This window comes from Acinonyx jubatus, chromosome A3 (genome assembly GCF_027475565.1).
Source record: "Acinonyx jubatus isolate Ajub_Pintada_27869175 chromosome A3, VMU_Ajub_asm_v1.0, whole genome shotgun sequence".
Classification (NCBI taxonomy): domain Eukaryota; kingdom Metazoa; phylum Chordata; class Mammalia; order Carnivora; family Felidae; genus Acinonyx; species Acinonyx jubatus.
Genome location: NC_069388.1, coordinates 23012720 through 23028282, shown reverse-complemented (window position 1 = coordinate 23028282; position 15563 = coordinate 23012720). Strand labels below are relative to the sequence as shown.

The 15563-nt window shown below is 36.5% G+C and overlaps 2 protein-coding genes across 12 annotated transcripts in view; one reads left to right on the top strand and one right to left on the bottom strand.

The window, feature by feature from the left end:
• Positions 1-15189, bottom strand: part of RBM39 (RNA binding motif protein 39) — a 30602-nt gene extending 15413 nt beyond the window's left edge. For 4 of the 11 annotated variants that reach the window (XM_015070970.3, XM_015070979.3, XM_053200018.1 and 1 more), the window contains exons 1-8: positions 14868-15188; positions 14189-14252; positions 12363-12412; positions 7625-7819; positions 5221-5286; positions 5071-5124; positions 2958-3075; positions 1465-1617 (exon numbers count right to left, since the gene is read on the bottom strand). In XM_015070970.3, coding sequence (XP_014926456.1) covers positions 1465-1617; positions 2958-3075; positions 5071-5124; positions 5221-5286; positions 7625-7819; positions 12363-12412; positions 14189-14239 — 687 coding nt within the window. In that variant the 5' untranslated portion in view covers positions 14240-14252; positions 14868-15188. Of the gene's footprint in view, positions 1-1464; positions 1618-2957; positions 3076-5070; positions 5125-5220; positions 5287-7624; positions 7820-9045; positions 9118-12358; positions 13964-14188; positions 14253-14867 lie in introns of all 11 variants that reach the window. The other 7 variants (XM_015070987.3, XM_015070994.3, XM_053200017.1 and 4 more) reach the window with 6 other exon arrangements.
• A 105-nt stretch (positions 15190-15294) lies between these two features.
• Positions 15295-15563, top strand: part of PHF20 (PHD finger protein 20) — a 170045-nt gene continuing 169776 nt past the window's right edge. The window contains exon 1 of the mRNA XM_015070956.3: positions 15295-15427. The gene's annotated coding sequence lies outside the window, so the exon portion shown is untranslated. The remainder of the gene's footprint in view (positions 15428-15563) is intronic.

The window sequence follows — 15563 nt, the reverse complement described above, 5'->3', positions numbered from 1 at the left end:
ACATGCTATTAAGTTTGTCCTTCATTACGGGAAATCAAGGAATTACTTTTACCCATTTCCCAATAATTGCCTATTTTTTTAAACAGACATTCAAGTGATAAATACCCACTATCAAGTTACTTCTAAAACATTAAATAGGATTATTGCCTTTTAGATATGACGTAAGTGAATAACTTAGTTACATACAACTTATTAGCAGTGAAACTGGATGGAATTTCATGTCAGATCTGGTTCTAAGGCTGGTGCCTTTTTTACTTGTTTTATAAATAAAATCATTGAAGTTGATGAAGTAACTATATCATTTGGGAGTTCCAGAGTATTAACTTCAGTGGTTCGAAAAGCAACCAACAGGACTTATTTTTTTTAACACAACTTTTATATTGCTCAAAATATTTAATTTTTTTTCAGTGTTTATTTTTGAGAGACAGGGACAGAGAGTGAGCAGGGGAGGGGCAGAGAAAGAGGGAGACAGAATCTGAAGCAGGCTCTACGTTCTGAGCTGTCAGCACAGAGCCCAACACAGGGCTCGAACTCACGAACCGTGAGATCATGACTTGAACAATCCAGATGCCCCTCAAAAATACTCTTTGAATTCTATATTCTCCATTAAAAAGAAAAAACTGAGCTATCAGTGACAGATATGCTTCTTAATAAAAGTAAGTATGGATACAGAATCCTAAAAATACTTTAAAAGAATGATACATACCAATTTTTTCACATTTTCTGTATTGCTAATGCTAATTTCATTTCCCAAATGCAATACTCATTCACTATAAAGTACCAGCAAAAAGGAACAGAAGACATTTTAACCAGAAGACTTTCTGAAAGTTAGTTTGAAACATCTTACCTTCAAGAAATGCTAATAACTGATAATTATTCAAACTACTCTTAACATTTTATAAAATCTTATACATTATACATCGTAAGATGCATTATAAAATAAAAATATTAAAATGTATTAGAAGTGTCAAAATCACTCCATTTAAAAAAGCAGCGGTAAACATGCTCTTCAACGCTTCTATACTCAATGAATCACCACAAATCAAAAAAACTATAGACCACGGTCTCAAGTCTTTTTCATGAAATAGATATTCAAGACTTATATTAGAACAGGATGGGGGTGCCTGGATAGCTCAGTAAGTTAAGCATCTGACTCGGCTCAGGTCATGATTTCACGGTTTGTGAGTTCAAGCCCCACATTGGGCACTGTGCTGACAGAGCAGAGTCTGCTTGGGAATCTCTCTCTGCTCCTCTCTCAAAATTACATAAACAAAAAAAACACGAACGGAATATTGTTAAAATTATACTTTTATCAAAGTAACGAAGACAAAAAAGAAACAAACCTGTTCTGAGAACATCTAACTCAATAATTCATGATTATATAAGGTACTACAGCATAACATTAAGCAAGAGCAGGTTTCTTGTACTACCGCTAATCAAATTCCTAACCAAGAAAAAAATTACCTGTGATGCTTGTACTATGATTGGCACTCCTAAAACACGTTGTCCAGTTAATCCTATTGCTAGAGGCACCGAGCTAACATCAACAAACTCCACATATGCAATTCCTTTGGAACGTCTTGAATTTCTATCAGAAATCATTCTCACATCTCGAACCTAAAAAGAAAACAAACACTTAATACAAGGTTCTCTTTATGCAACCATCCACTATAAACCATTATTTTTTATTTTACTGACAATGTGGTTTTTTTTTTAATTTTTTTTTCAACATTTATTTTTTTTTGGGGACAGAGAGAGACAGAGCATGAACGGGGGAGGGGCAGAGAAAGAGGGAGACACAGAATCGGAAACAGGCTCCAGGCTCCGAGCCATCAGCCCAGAGCCTGACGCGGGGCTCGAACTCACGGACCGTGAGATCGTGACCTGGCTGAAGTCGGACGGCTTAACCGACTGCGCCACCCAGGCGCCCCGACAACGTGGTTTTATTTGCTTACTTTTAAATAATCTCTACGCCCAATGTGGGGCAAGAATTGATGACCCTGCAATTAAGAGTCATATATCTTCTAGACTAAGTCAGCCAGGCACCCTCCCCCCTCCAACAATGGTTTAAAATAAGTAAAATTGTCAGTCCACTTCTACTTCTCATGAATGTGTGATAATGGTTATTAATTCCAATACTATTAACTTCCAAGTGAAGTAAAACAGAAATGCTGCGCAAAAAAATTCCCTAACTGAATTTCAAATCAAAAGATTTGATGTTTAAATATTCTCTAGTTCAACCTAACATAGTAACGTTATTATTAAAATTTTTTTGGGGGCGCCTGGGTGGCTCAGTCAGTTAAGCATCCGACTTCGGCTCAGGTCATGATCTCATGGTCCCTGGGTTCGAGCCCCGCGTCGGGCTCTGTGCTGACAGCTCGGAGCCTGGAGCCTGTTTCGGATTCTGTGTCTCCCTCTTTCTCTGACCCTTCCCTGTGCATGCTCTCTGTCTCAAAAATAAATAAACGTTAAAAAAAAAATTTGGGGGGCGCCTGGGTGGCACAGTTGGTTAAGCGTCCGACTTCGGCTCAGGTCATGATCTCGCAGTCTGTCAGTTCAAGCCCCGTGTCGGGTTCTGTGCTGACAGCTCGGAGCCTGGAGCCTGTTTCAGATTCTGTGTCTCCCTCTGTCTCTGACTCTCCCCCGTTCATGCTGTCTCTGTCTCAATAAATAAACGTTTAAAAAAAATGTTTTTTTTAATAAATAAAATTTAAAAAAAATGTTTTTTTGTTGGGACACCTGGGTGGCTCAGTTGGTTGTGTCTGACTCTTGATTTTGGCTCAGGACATGATCCCAGGGTTGTGGGATCGAGCCTTGCATTGGAGATCAGAACTGAGTGTGCACCCTACGTAAGATTCTCTCTCCCTCACCAGTGCTCTCTAAAAAAATAAGAAGTAATAAAAATATTGTTTGCACTTCTCACATACTTGATCTCCCCGAATAAACTAAAAACTTACCTTTCCTACTGTAGAGAAAAACTCTTCCAAATCCCTTGGGCGAATTCTTGCTGCCAGCTGCATGCAGAAAACGGTCCTTGCATCTCTTTCCTCAGGAGTTAGATTATCAATAGGTTCCCTAACAGGAATAAAAATTAATTTTACAACTTACGCTCTTATTTTTACTTTTTAAAACTCATTTTCAATAAATAGAATAAACTTTAACAAAAGTAGTTTGTCACTATTCACAAAATGAATATTTCACTAAGATTTATACAAAACATCCAAAAAATAATTCACTGTGACTCAATTCCTTCAACAAGACAGTTACTAAATGTTTCTTCTGATAATACCTCACATGGTACCAGGACAAAAGTCCATTGGCCTGGCAATTTTACAAACAGCAATTTATACAGAATAATAAAAAAAACTATCAGAAGCCGGAGTTTAATAAGAGTCACTAAAAATAACTAACTACAAGTATCAGACTAGTGGAAGGAATGATTTCCCAAAACAAAATCATACAGTGAAATAGTCTGACAATCACAAATGCTGAACTCCAAGTTATGAGAACTATTTTATTCTGAAATTTTTTCCTGATTTTTTATTTAACAAACTGAGATAAATATATGGAATAACAAGCTGGTTGTTTATTAGATCCGTCTTGTAAGACTCTACAAATTTAGTATCCAAAAGAATGTTTCTTGACAGTTATAAAATACAGAAACAGTACCCATAAGCAAATCAAAAATGAAAAGCAGGAAATTATATAGACAAATTATCAGCAGTGGAATTCAACTTAATTATTTTTACATATAACCTTGATAACTGACAGCACTTCTGATTATATGGAGGGAACTAAAATGCCTGAGTTAAGTAAAAGAGCACAAGAGATGAAACTTAATTTCATGAATTTTGAGGAAGAAACACAAGCGTCTATTAACATTATTTATTAGAAAACATCACTAAGGTTAAGGTTCAGGGGCGCCTGGGTGGCTCAGTCGGTTAAGCCTCCGACTTCAGCTCAGGTCACGATCTCACGGTGTGTGAGTTCGAGCCCCGCGTCGGGTTCTGGGCTGATGGCTCAGAGCCTGGAGCCTGCTTCTGATTCTGTGTCTCCCTCTCTCTCTGCCCCTCCCCCGTTCATGCTCTGTCTCTGTCTCAAAAATAAATAAATGTTAAAAAAAAAATTTTTTTTTAAAAAAAGGTTAAGGTTCTAAGTGAATCCTTGAAGACATAAGCACAAATATGCTCTTATCCGCATTCTAAGCATTCTCAGGAAGTACTTTTGAAGTATTCTACCTACAAAATTCTGGCACATTTCCTTGAGTAATCAGCTAATTTTAAACATATAAAACAGAGGTACAAAGCTAGACTGCATCCATAAAATGAGAACTAAAGGGGATTTTCTTAGGAAAGTAAATATTAAAGAGTGAAAAGCTCAGTGTTACAAAAAAGAGCTTTTAAAAATATTAAGGTTTTCATCAAATCTTAGGATTACAATATATCAAACAACAAATATAACAAATAACAACCTCTAAGTTAAAAGGTGCCCTTTAAGGGAAGCCAGAATATCAGTAAAGAATAATGCTGCCATATACCAAAGTGTTCCTTGAGCCAAAATAAATAGAAGGTGTGAGAGAGGTCTTATATTTAAGAGGAAAATTAACTCAAAGATTCGAGAACATTAAGATTACTACTTAGAAACAAACCAACCTGGCTAAAACTTTGGAAATGGAAGTACTTTATCTCAGTAAAGACAGCCAAATGATAAAACTTGTGATAGTTACAACCACTTTCCCATGAAGCTACTTTAGTAAAATTTATTAATTCCAAAGCTAAACAAAGTCTATTTAAAATTTTCTATAGCTACCATTAAAAAAATTTACTTAAAAGTGATTTAAGAACACATGTAAGATCTACACATTAATTACTGCTCCATTCTTAGTAATACGAAATTAAAATGAAAACTTACAAATCCACACTGATTTAACAGTATCCCAGTACTACCCACAGAAGATACAGTACAAATACTGTCCAAATTACAAAATGTTAATTAATAGTAACATACACTGTAAAAGCTTTATAAAAGCTTAAAGTGCTAAAGAAAAAAAAAAATAGGGACAACAGCTACCTCACAGGGCTCTTGTCTTTTCTGAATGGACTTTTGCTTCGGGAGCGTCGTCTGCTGCAAAGTTAAAAAGTTTCAGAAATTACCCAAACAAGTACACCACATCAGTTCCTTGAAAAACAATTTAAACAATTCAGAAGTATGTTTAAAAACCTTAATTTGATGCTATGAGGCAACCCAATCTTTCCTCGGATGGCACTGTTAAATTTTGGTCCGGAGCTAAAAAGGAAACACAAAATTACACTAGTTACAGGGTTAGGGTCTTGCTAAGATCGCGTTCATGCGCTCTCCAGCAAGTTTAACATTGTTCAGGCTGATTCTTTTCCACCTCAATTATGAAGAGGAAATAGAGACTTTTTCTCTTAACTATCCCAGGCAAACTGCTCTTATAGTTATCCATCCTGGACCACTGAGAGGTGCCGAGACCAAAGGTTACAGCCTCAAGATTGTTAAGAATCTAAAAAATCTCACCCTCATTTTCAGTCTATAATTCTTTTTACACTATGAATACATTCCTGAGAAGAAAAAAAAAAAAAAAGCCCAAGTGAAAATAAGTCACCCTGAACTTCCCTCACACCAGAATAACTGCAGTTAACAATTTGGTGTGTATTTTTGCAGATCCTTTCTCAGGAATACATTTGTATGCACGTACATATACAATATTCATACGTGTTTTCTTGTTTGAGGAATGTTTAAAAACAAGGAACTAATTCTTTAACATCATGAAAACTTCTTTTCCATGTAACAGTTAAGTCTCAGAGACTGCATGAAAGAAGTTTATGTGTCATACTTTTCTTTGTGGCAAAATATTCCATAGTAAAGATGTGAAGAAAGTTCGTTATTATTTCAAAAAATGTTTTATGAACTTGACATAATAAAAGCATGTTTTCGAAAATATTATAAAGGTAACTGTTATAAGACAATTTCATTCTGAATCTTAAAAAGGCCCAATAGTTTCTGGATCTTTTATTCTGAAAGACCAAACTAACTTAAAGGGACAGGTCAGATGTCCTTTAGTGCTCATCCTACTATCCTTTTCAGGAAGGGTAACAAAACAAAACAGTGGTATGTGATCCACATTTGGACTCATTTTCATGGACTCTATGCATACCTGCAACATCCAAGCAGTTCCAAATAAAGTTATATGTTAAATGGGTCCTTTGCCATTCAGACTAATAACCAGAATTAAGAGTATACATTTACTGGATAAATTAAAGATCACATGAAAACAAATGTGAGAACTAAATCACTTTGAAGTCAGACTAGGATTATAGGCTGACTTCAAGTTTTCATTACTCTAGATAAACCATATTCAGAATTTATTAAAGTAATCCTCCCCCATTTAATTCATTCTGGTAAAAATGAATATGGTAATTTTTGATAAATTGGACAAAAAAACAAAGTACTTTTTAATACAGCATCTGGAATTAAAGCAACATTGTGTCCTCTTTCAGCTCTTAAATTATTTATGAGACATGCAGCTAGGAAGAAAGTAGAAAACAAGGAGTTCAATCCTTTTTATTTTAAAGGTTAAAGACCCAGAATCAGGATCCAAAGTGTTACTAACTTTAATGGCTTCAAATAATACTAAAACATTTCATGAATAGCAGTTAATGTGGGTGCTTTATTTTCATTCTCTTCTCAATTCAACTCATTAAATTTATCTGTCAGTTATTACCTCCTTCTTAAAAGATGAGAAAGCTCAAGCTTGGAGTGTTAACTTGTACAAGTGAAAGAGCCAAATGTCTTATTAAGGTCTGTTTGTCTTTGAATTCCATCTCCAACCATTCAAGAGTGTTAATTTTAAAATAACTCCCACAGTTTACAACAGTATGTTCATTAAGAGGAAAGAACATCTTAAAGCACTAAGAATTGCTAGCTAGAAGCAATCCTTAAGAGTTGTAGGTAGGTTCCTTCCAAACTTTATTAATATAGTTTTTAAAATGACCATAATAAAATATATTTCCAACTTGTTACATAACCACATTCAGATTTCCAGAGTGATTTCAAAGCATTTTTATTAGCGTCTTACTATTTTTAAAAACCTTAAATATAAATGTGATGAGCCCCAAGTTGATCATTATCAAGGAGCATACACCAAATTCACAAATGGTCTGTCATTTCAGCTGAAAACAGCCAGACATTTAACTAACTACATTTATAACTTATCTATTTGAGCTTTAAGATTTTTAATTTATGTTCAGTAAAGAAAATTTGAATAGCTCACACACCTTTAAGCTTTCATATATTTGGCACTACAATATCAAGTTTTTTAAGCACTGCAGTGCTTTGGTCTAGTTTACATGGCATACAGTTAAAATATTTTAGATGGAGTAACAGAAAATCTGTATGCTTAGTAATACAAATGTTATGTACTAGTCCACATGCTGTATTTCTACTTTGCTAGACTTTTCAATGCCAATACCTCATCTAATGCTTTTTAACTAGTCGTAATGAAAAACAAAATTTTACAATGCAAATTTTCCAGGTTAAATTGTTTTATGTACACCCAGAGAATGACTCTAAAACCAAAATCACTGTAACTATGGTTACATACTAAGGACTTCTGTAGCGGCCTCTGAATCTGCGATCTCGACTTCTTGAGCGGCTTCGTCTCCTTTCTTTGCTTCTACTTCGCTTCCTTTCACGGCTTTTACTCTTTTTCCTTTCTCTATCTCTACTTCGTTTCCGTTCCTTACTTTTGCTTCTTTTACGTTCATGACTACGACTTCTGCTCTTGCTTTTTTTCCTCCTGAGAAGAAAAAAAATTACTATTATCTTGCTAGCTTAAGATTACTTCCTTTTATGGTCAGAAATCTTTTTAAAAATTTATCTTGCTATTTTTACTACTATGATACATAATCATACTTATGGAAAAATAATTCCTAGGTAAGGTAAATAGCACCCCACCTTTGCCTTCTTTCTACTACTTAAAATCAGCAGACAGTGACAATCATTTGAGAGAGCAGGGACTATTAATGATCTCTCTTGAGTCAGTTACAGCTTTAACAAGGAAATGATTTATTGGGAGGTAGAAAATCAAAACTCGAACTCTTAAAGTGTGACCAACATAACTGGCCAACAAAGAGATTTACTGTAATCTACAAGATACAGTAATAAAATCAAATTTACAATAGAATGTTAACATTGAAGAAACAGTGGGTCATACACAAAAATTTACATAAAAGTAAACTTAATTTCCCTTACATGAGCCAAATTTGACCCAATTTACATGTATGAATACGAGTATTTTATACTCTCAAAGGGCCATACAAGCATCAATATTTTGGTTTTCCTGGGAAAATTACAAGTAATGACAAAGGACGATAAAACTAATGCAATAAAACGCATTCTGATACATCTAGACTTTAATGTGATCTTTCTCGGATTTTTTTAAAAAATATAATTTATTGTCAAATTGGTTTCCATACAACACCCAGTGCTCATCCCAACAAGTGTCCTCCTCCCTGTTTTTCGAATATTTTCTATTAAAAGTTATAATGAGTACACCAGAAAATGGGGAGGATGCCGTTTTACACAAGCCTGTGGGGTGCAATCAAAAACAAGGATCAACACCTTTATCAGTCTTTATAAAATCTCAAACTCTGAAAGGTAAAAAAGCCAGTCAGTCATATCTGTCATTTCTGTATTCTTCACAGTATACCACCCATTCGTTTCATAATTAAATCTTACCATCTGTACCTCTGTGTCATCACCCAAATTTTAGAGGTGCCTTCAGATATTTCAATACAAACCGAAAGACATTTCAAAATAAACTTATTCTGCTAAAATGTCAATTTGTAGTGGCTAAAAGATCATTAAAACATTTTGACAACTCTACATCATTTGGAAAATTTAATTAAACTGTTTAGTCCTTATCAAAGCAAAGTTAGCACAAGAGCAATTGAAGTCTGCCTCAGAGAACCTGTAAGCAGGTCATCTTAGAGTGCATTGAAAATAGAAAATGAAGACACCCACCTTCTGGAATCTTGAAACCCACACTCCAATCACAAGGAGATGTAGAGCTTTCCAAGGAGGCAGAAACTTTGTCTAAAATTTCAAGATAATCCACCTGACTGTCAGAAATGTATATGCTAGGTAGCACATGACAGAAAATTAGGCTACACTCATTATTTATATAGAAGTCATCAAAGCAATGCCCAGAAGGGCAACAGATAACATTCCAACTCTGTTGCCTGAAACACCTGACCCTATGTCTTAGCCTTAAGAATTCTGTGAGATAGCTATAATCAGAAGTCCTACATATAATCCATCAGGGGACAAAGTACAAAGTAACTCCATCCCCCACAAAAAGGACAAATAAAGTTTTGCTCTGCTCCTAGATGGCCCATAACAGAGAGGCAGCCAACCTCCCAATCTACCTTTTTTTTTTAGGCCCAAAACTTCCTCTGCCAAAGGAAAGGACTGGTAAATTGGAGAGCTAACTTCAACTAAAAGTCTTCCTAGAACTTTTTACAGATGAGTTCCCACCCACATCTGAAGGCAACCCCAGACAGGTAAAAAGACAACAACATACTAAGACATTCAGAAGCACGATCCTCTTCATAAAAGCCCAGACAAAAATTTAAGAAAGCAGTATACTTCTCCATAACAAACTGCAGCTTGAAAGAACATTAAGTTAACTAAAGAAGGGTTATCATAATCCACACTAATAGTCAAATCCTGTTACAACTTAAAAGGGACTTTCCAAAGTCTTTAGTGGCAGTGGAATTTTGTACTGAACATCATTGAAGTAAATGGTCCACTGGGCTGGGCCTTTGGACTTTTTGGTTATATGGCCTCTGCTGTAAAGGTGTTTTGCTATAACTGGATTTGACCTCTTCCATGTAAGAAGATCTAAAATTTAAATGCAAAGTACTCTGGAAAATAAGAAAAAAAATAGAAAAGTCATTTATTCCAAAATTTATAGATAATCCACACACAGTAGCCAATATATTTCAACTGTGTCATTTTATTGTTATCCTTTGAGTAATTCCTAAAGAGCTTAACTGAATGGACACTGGTTCAGACTTTCCAAAAATGATTACACTAGTAATATTCCCACGAAGGCAAGCTCAGGCATACTTTGAGGTCTTGCCAAACTCAGGGGTATAGTTCTTCAGAAGGTAGGCTAATTGATAACCAGTTTGTGTTAAACTTAGTTCTTTTTACTACTACCAGAATACAACTGAGTGTACAGACTGAAAATCAGAATTATTTTTTAAAAGAAAACATTTACTAGTTATTAGTCAAGTCTCAATTTCTCAAAATGTGCATTTTCTTACTACCTTAAAATTGCATCCCAATACTCAATTGCTTTTAAGACAATGAAGTTTTAGGATGAAAAATGCAACATGGCACTTTCCTTTGATTAACAGAACTTACACATAACACTAAAGCACAGAACATTGTACTTGTTCTATATCTCATCTAACCTTACATATAAAAATTTTTTTCTAAATAACTTCCAAATTAATTTGAAAGATTAATTCCCTTTAGAAAAATGGGTGCAAAGTTTCTGATTGAACAAAAAAGCCATTTATTTAAGCAGCTTAAACTGAGACTGAGAAGTCTGACAGAAATAACTTCTACATTTAAAAAAAATACTAGATGGTAGTTGGGATATTTTAAGAAGACACTCCCTTAAATTGGCTATCCTATAGCCAATGAAAGAAAATTACCCATTCTTCTATTCAGTGTCAGAAAACTCTTTAGATAAAGGTCATAAACCATTAGTCATGGAGAGCTTAATGCTAAATGTCCTGGGTAAGCTTGGTAGCCTTAATGAGCTTAGATGCAGGATAAAAATAAGTATAAACTGCAGACTGAGTTAGAAGCAAGGAGTGACAGCTGAGAATGGTTGAACAAAGAAAGTCTGTGCCCTAAAGTGCATTGTTCTCATCCTACTGGCACTCAGGATGAGATCCTTACCCACACCTAGATTAGATAATTTAAATTTACATGGATACTCCTTCCTAGTTTTCATTATGAATTGAAGAACTGTGAATTAGAACCATTAATTAGGAAACTGACTTTAGTAAAAGGTCTAAAAGTAGGCAACATTAAACCACGCAAAGATTGGTTGATTGCCTCAAACTATAAAAATTCAAGACTAAACCCAGTATGATTAATTCCCAAAATCTGTTGTGATTAGTGAGGAACTATAACAGATCCTCCACCTTAAGACATTTTCCACAAATTGCATCATTTTAATTCAATGCATTACTATATTACTTTAGAGGAAGTGTAAGAATAAAAAAAAAAAAAAAGCCTGCATAATCCAAACTAAGAATTTTCTCATTTATTTTGTGAAACTCTATCAACCTACCAAGGAAGAATTGTTGTGAGGATGTGAAGGTAGTGTACTATGAAGCACTCTGAGCTCTTACTAGGATAAGAGCCAAAAAAATCAAATAAGCAGCTATGTTATCACTTTTTCTTTACGTATTATCAGGTCATGTACGTTCACAAAATAGGCTACTAAAACAATTTAATGCTTGTAACATGACCAAGTGATGTTAAGAATGATTACTTTTAAAGCTGAAAGAAAACTCCAAAAACAGGATCAAACCTTATAAACTGGTTCTGCTTACAATTTTATTGAAACTTATCCTATACTATATTCTGCACTATGGAGCACTGAGTTCCTGTTATGGGTTACTCATTTAACCTAGTAACTTGTATAAACAAATACAACTTTAAAAAAACTCCATTCTATTTAAGGCTTAAAGTTTAAAAAGCTTAAGATAACAAAAACCATGTAAGAAACACCTAAGAAGTACTTAACTATGCTGTAACGTTACTATAAAAAGGGCCTTTAAGCAGCAAGGAGCATAAATAATTCACAGCTCTGATTCCTTCAGTGGTGATTTAGAGCAAATAATATTTTCCATGGCCTGGTTATTTATTACCTTTTCTTCTTCCTAACCCATCTTCAGTAGATTATAACAGTTTTATTGATAACACACACCAAAACATTAAGCCAAAGTTAATAAATTTAAGACAGAAGACAAGCTCTAATACAGGAACTCTTATCCAGATTGTCATGGACAGACTTGGAAGGGAAGGTGTCCAAAAGGTCCCTGACACTATATCCTGAAATCTAGAGAAAGAGTCCATAGTTTCATATCCTCAAATAGTTTCTTGTCCCAGAAGGTAAAGAACAACTTTTCTAAAAGAGACAAAAGCTTTTGAAGAGAACTTTTAGTCTGATGCTATAGCCACAGGAACACAACTTAAGATCTCAATCACATAAAGGTCCCCCCCCCCACCCCAGGTCCCTTGTTATAACTTACTTTTTGCTACGTTCTTCATGGCCGTTAGCACTGCTCAACTTGTTCTCATCCTAAGCAGGGTTGATAGAAGAACATCATGAGGACGAAGTGGTAACATTTCAAGTTGTCAAAGGGTAAAGGGAATAGGAATAAGAAAATACAAAACAATTTTAAAACTAATTACTTGCTTATAATTTAACATGGAAAGCTATAAAAAAATTTAGATGGGTATGTGTTTAACCACTTTGTTGCTTACAATTAAGTCATCGTGATACAAAAATAAAAATGCATATTAACATGTTAAATTTTACTTTCTTATATAGTTAGATATTAAGTTATCCAGATTTACAGTGTTCAAGTGGTTAAATAGAATTTCTATAAAACATGAATGAAGTCCTGTTTTGAGTTTTATTCCATGTGCTATGGTCCCTTTGGTCAGTACCATGGCTCTATTTCTGCCTAAGCCCCAAGTGGCCATGCTAGCAGCCAGCCACTATCGATTTCCTGTGACCGATGCCATTCCTGAGATCTTCGCCCATTTCCGTTGGAGGGTTGGGACTGTAAGAGCTTGATGCCACCTCTGTCACACATCTCGCCCTGAAGCAAACAGGGATTCACACTGCTTTAGTAATGTTGACTCCCAAGAACCCAAGAAAGTCAATTAATAATCCACCAGTCCAGCCTAAACATTTCCTACTTCCATACCTGTTTACATGGAACTACATCCATGTTAAACTAAGACACAAGAATCTTAACATTAAAATAGAAAGTAGTTCTTCAAGAGTCTAAGCATTATAAAACTACATACACCATTTAAAGCTAGAAAGAATTCATCCATATTGGTACCACATGGTCGTGCTATACAATCCAAAACAGCTGTATTATTTTTAAAAGGTTTAGTGCAATGTTTATTTTTAAAGTTTGATCACATCAGTTATAGAAGTATAAGTCCTAACTTACAAAGCTTACAGTTTGTGACACCAGTGATAATGCATGCATACTGCTATTTTCACCACCAACTGGTGAAAGAATGAAAAGACACTTTACTTTTACTGTGATACTGAAATGGGTCAAAGACTATACTATTAGCCAAAATAATTCCTCTGTAGCTTTTAGTGTGAAATATTATGGCAGGGACTAATTAAAAATAAAATATGGAGAACAGTAAAAACAGTCATCAAGTGACTTTAAGTTTGTGATACTGCCTCCTTTGCTTTAAAAAAAATTTTCTATTCAGGGATCCAAGAATTTTAGTAATTTTTAACTGAGCAGCAGATCATCACCTGCCTGTTTCAATATTTACTATCACCAGTCATATATATATGTATATATATAGAAGAAAATTTAAATCTCACCCATTTCTTCTTGTAAAACTTATTTAAAGATTTGCTTGCCACAGACTGGTTATGCTTTGTTATTCTTGGACCCCTGCTATTTTCCCAAACCACTACATTCACCTTTTTGCTATACCAAACTGGAGCTGGTAATTCTTAGTTGAGTCATTTTACCTAGGGGACCACGGTACAGCGATAAGTCACTCAATTACTACCTTATGATTGACAGTTCACACTGGAATCAAAGGTGAATTCATGGGAGTAGAGGTGAGATATCGTTAGGCAAGTCTACAAAGAGAGATAGATGGGCATTTATTCATCACGCTGAAGTGAAACTACTGCACAATATTATTACATCAATAGCATATATTTACTTTTGTAAGTTACACGTAATGCATCTCTGATAAGGTAAATCAAGAGGGCTCCGGGGAGGTTAGTTTACATTTCAGCAGTAGTTTCGTGATAATGCTAAATTAAGAAATAAATAAACCTCACCGACATGTTTTTTCTCACCTTCTTGTAAGGAGCCTCAAGCATTGCTTCAATATCAATATCGTCTGCCATTTTCTCTAAACGCCTAGAAAATAAAGGTAATTCAGTGAGTAAACATTTTTCAATTCTGCCCTATTTCCTTCTTACACGACAAACTCCGAAAACTTCAGAAAATACTTCAAAAACCCTGGAATAACCAAAGGGGATGCACTTTACCAGTCTTGGTAACTAAATCTGAAATACCTCCAAGACTGAACAGACAGAAATACGTTAAACGTACATTCAAAATCAGCCTACAATTAACTCCAAAAACAACGCGCGCGACTCGAGCGAGAGCGCCTCTTTCCGCGCAAAACCCGCGCTGCCATTTTAGGGGCAAAGGGAAACTCCCTCGGTTGGGAGGGGTTGTGTGCCATGGTAGCGTTCGGCTGGCGCCATGTTGGGAGGTCGCGGCCGCCCCAGGCCTCTAAGGGACCAGTCTCTATCCGCCCTAGGCCTCTCTGGGGTCCCTGCCACCCAAAAAACCTGAAATCTACACGACCGGAAAATAAGGGCGCGGTCGCCGAAATGGAGCCGATTTCTCGAGAACCTGCCCCCCCCCCAAGTCGTTAAACACCGACTAAGGAATGCCCCTCAACCCAGACGAAAACTAAACCTCTGAAAAGCTCTGACAATACTCAGGCCCGCGACACCTCCTTACCTGTGCGGGCTTTCGGGCCCCTGGGGTGCTTGTATTCGGAAAGACGGGGGCTGCTGCTGTTGCTGCCGCCGCTGTTGCTACTGTTAAGCCGCTAGGCCCAGGCCGCGGTACCGCCCAGCCCGAATTTCGGGCTCCGAGGGCGGATAGGCCCGAGCGAATCTAAAAGAAACAATGGGATTAGAGGAGCCCGCGCGGAAGTGCAGGACGGCGGCTTCGGCAGCTCAGGATCCACCCCTGCGACAGCTTCGACAAGCTCTCTGAAATGGCGGCCGCTGCTTCCTCGTACTCACATCCACCAACACACATACACACACACAAACACACGGGGTCTCACAGAGCCCTCAGCACGGGCTCTCGCGAGAAGTTGCCCGTAGTTCCAGACCGTACCGACCGAAATATCGCGAGATGTAAGCATGGCCCGAGCGACCATGGCCCAATCTCGCGCAATGATTGCGCCACAGATATTCCCATCCCCCACTCAGAAAGGAGCCTTTGACACCCCCCTACATGGACGTCCGTATCTCGCGAGACCGCGCAAGTAGCTAGAGCAAAGACAGTTGGTACACTTCCTGTCAATCTTTTTAAAAATTGAACGCTAAGTGGAGCTCTGTGGTTGCCTCCTCCCGGTGGCGTCTCCTCAACAGTTATCTGAAGGTTTTTCTCTCAGAGCTGATTGCCTCTCCCCTCCCCCGGGCT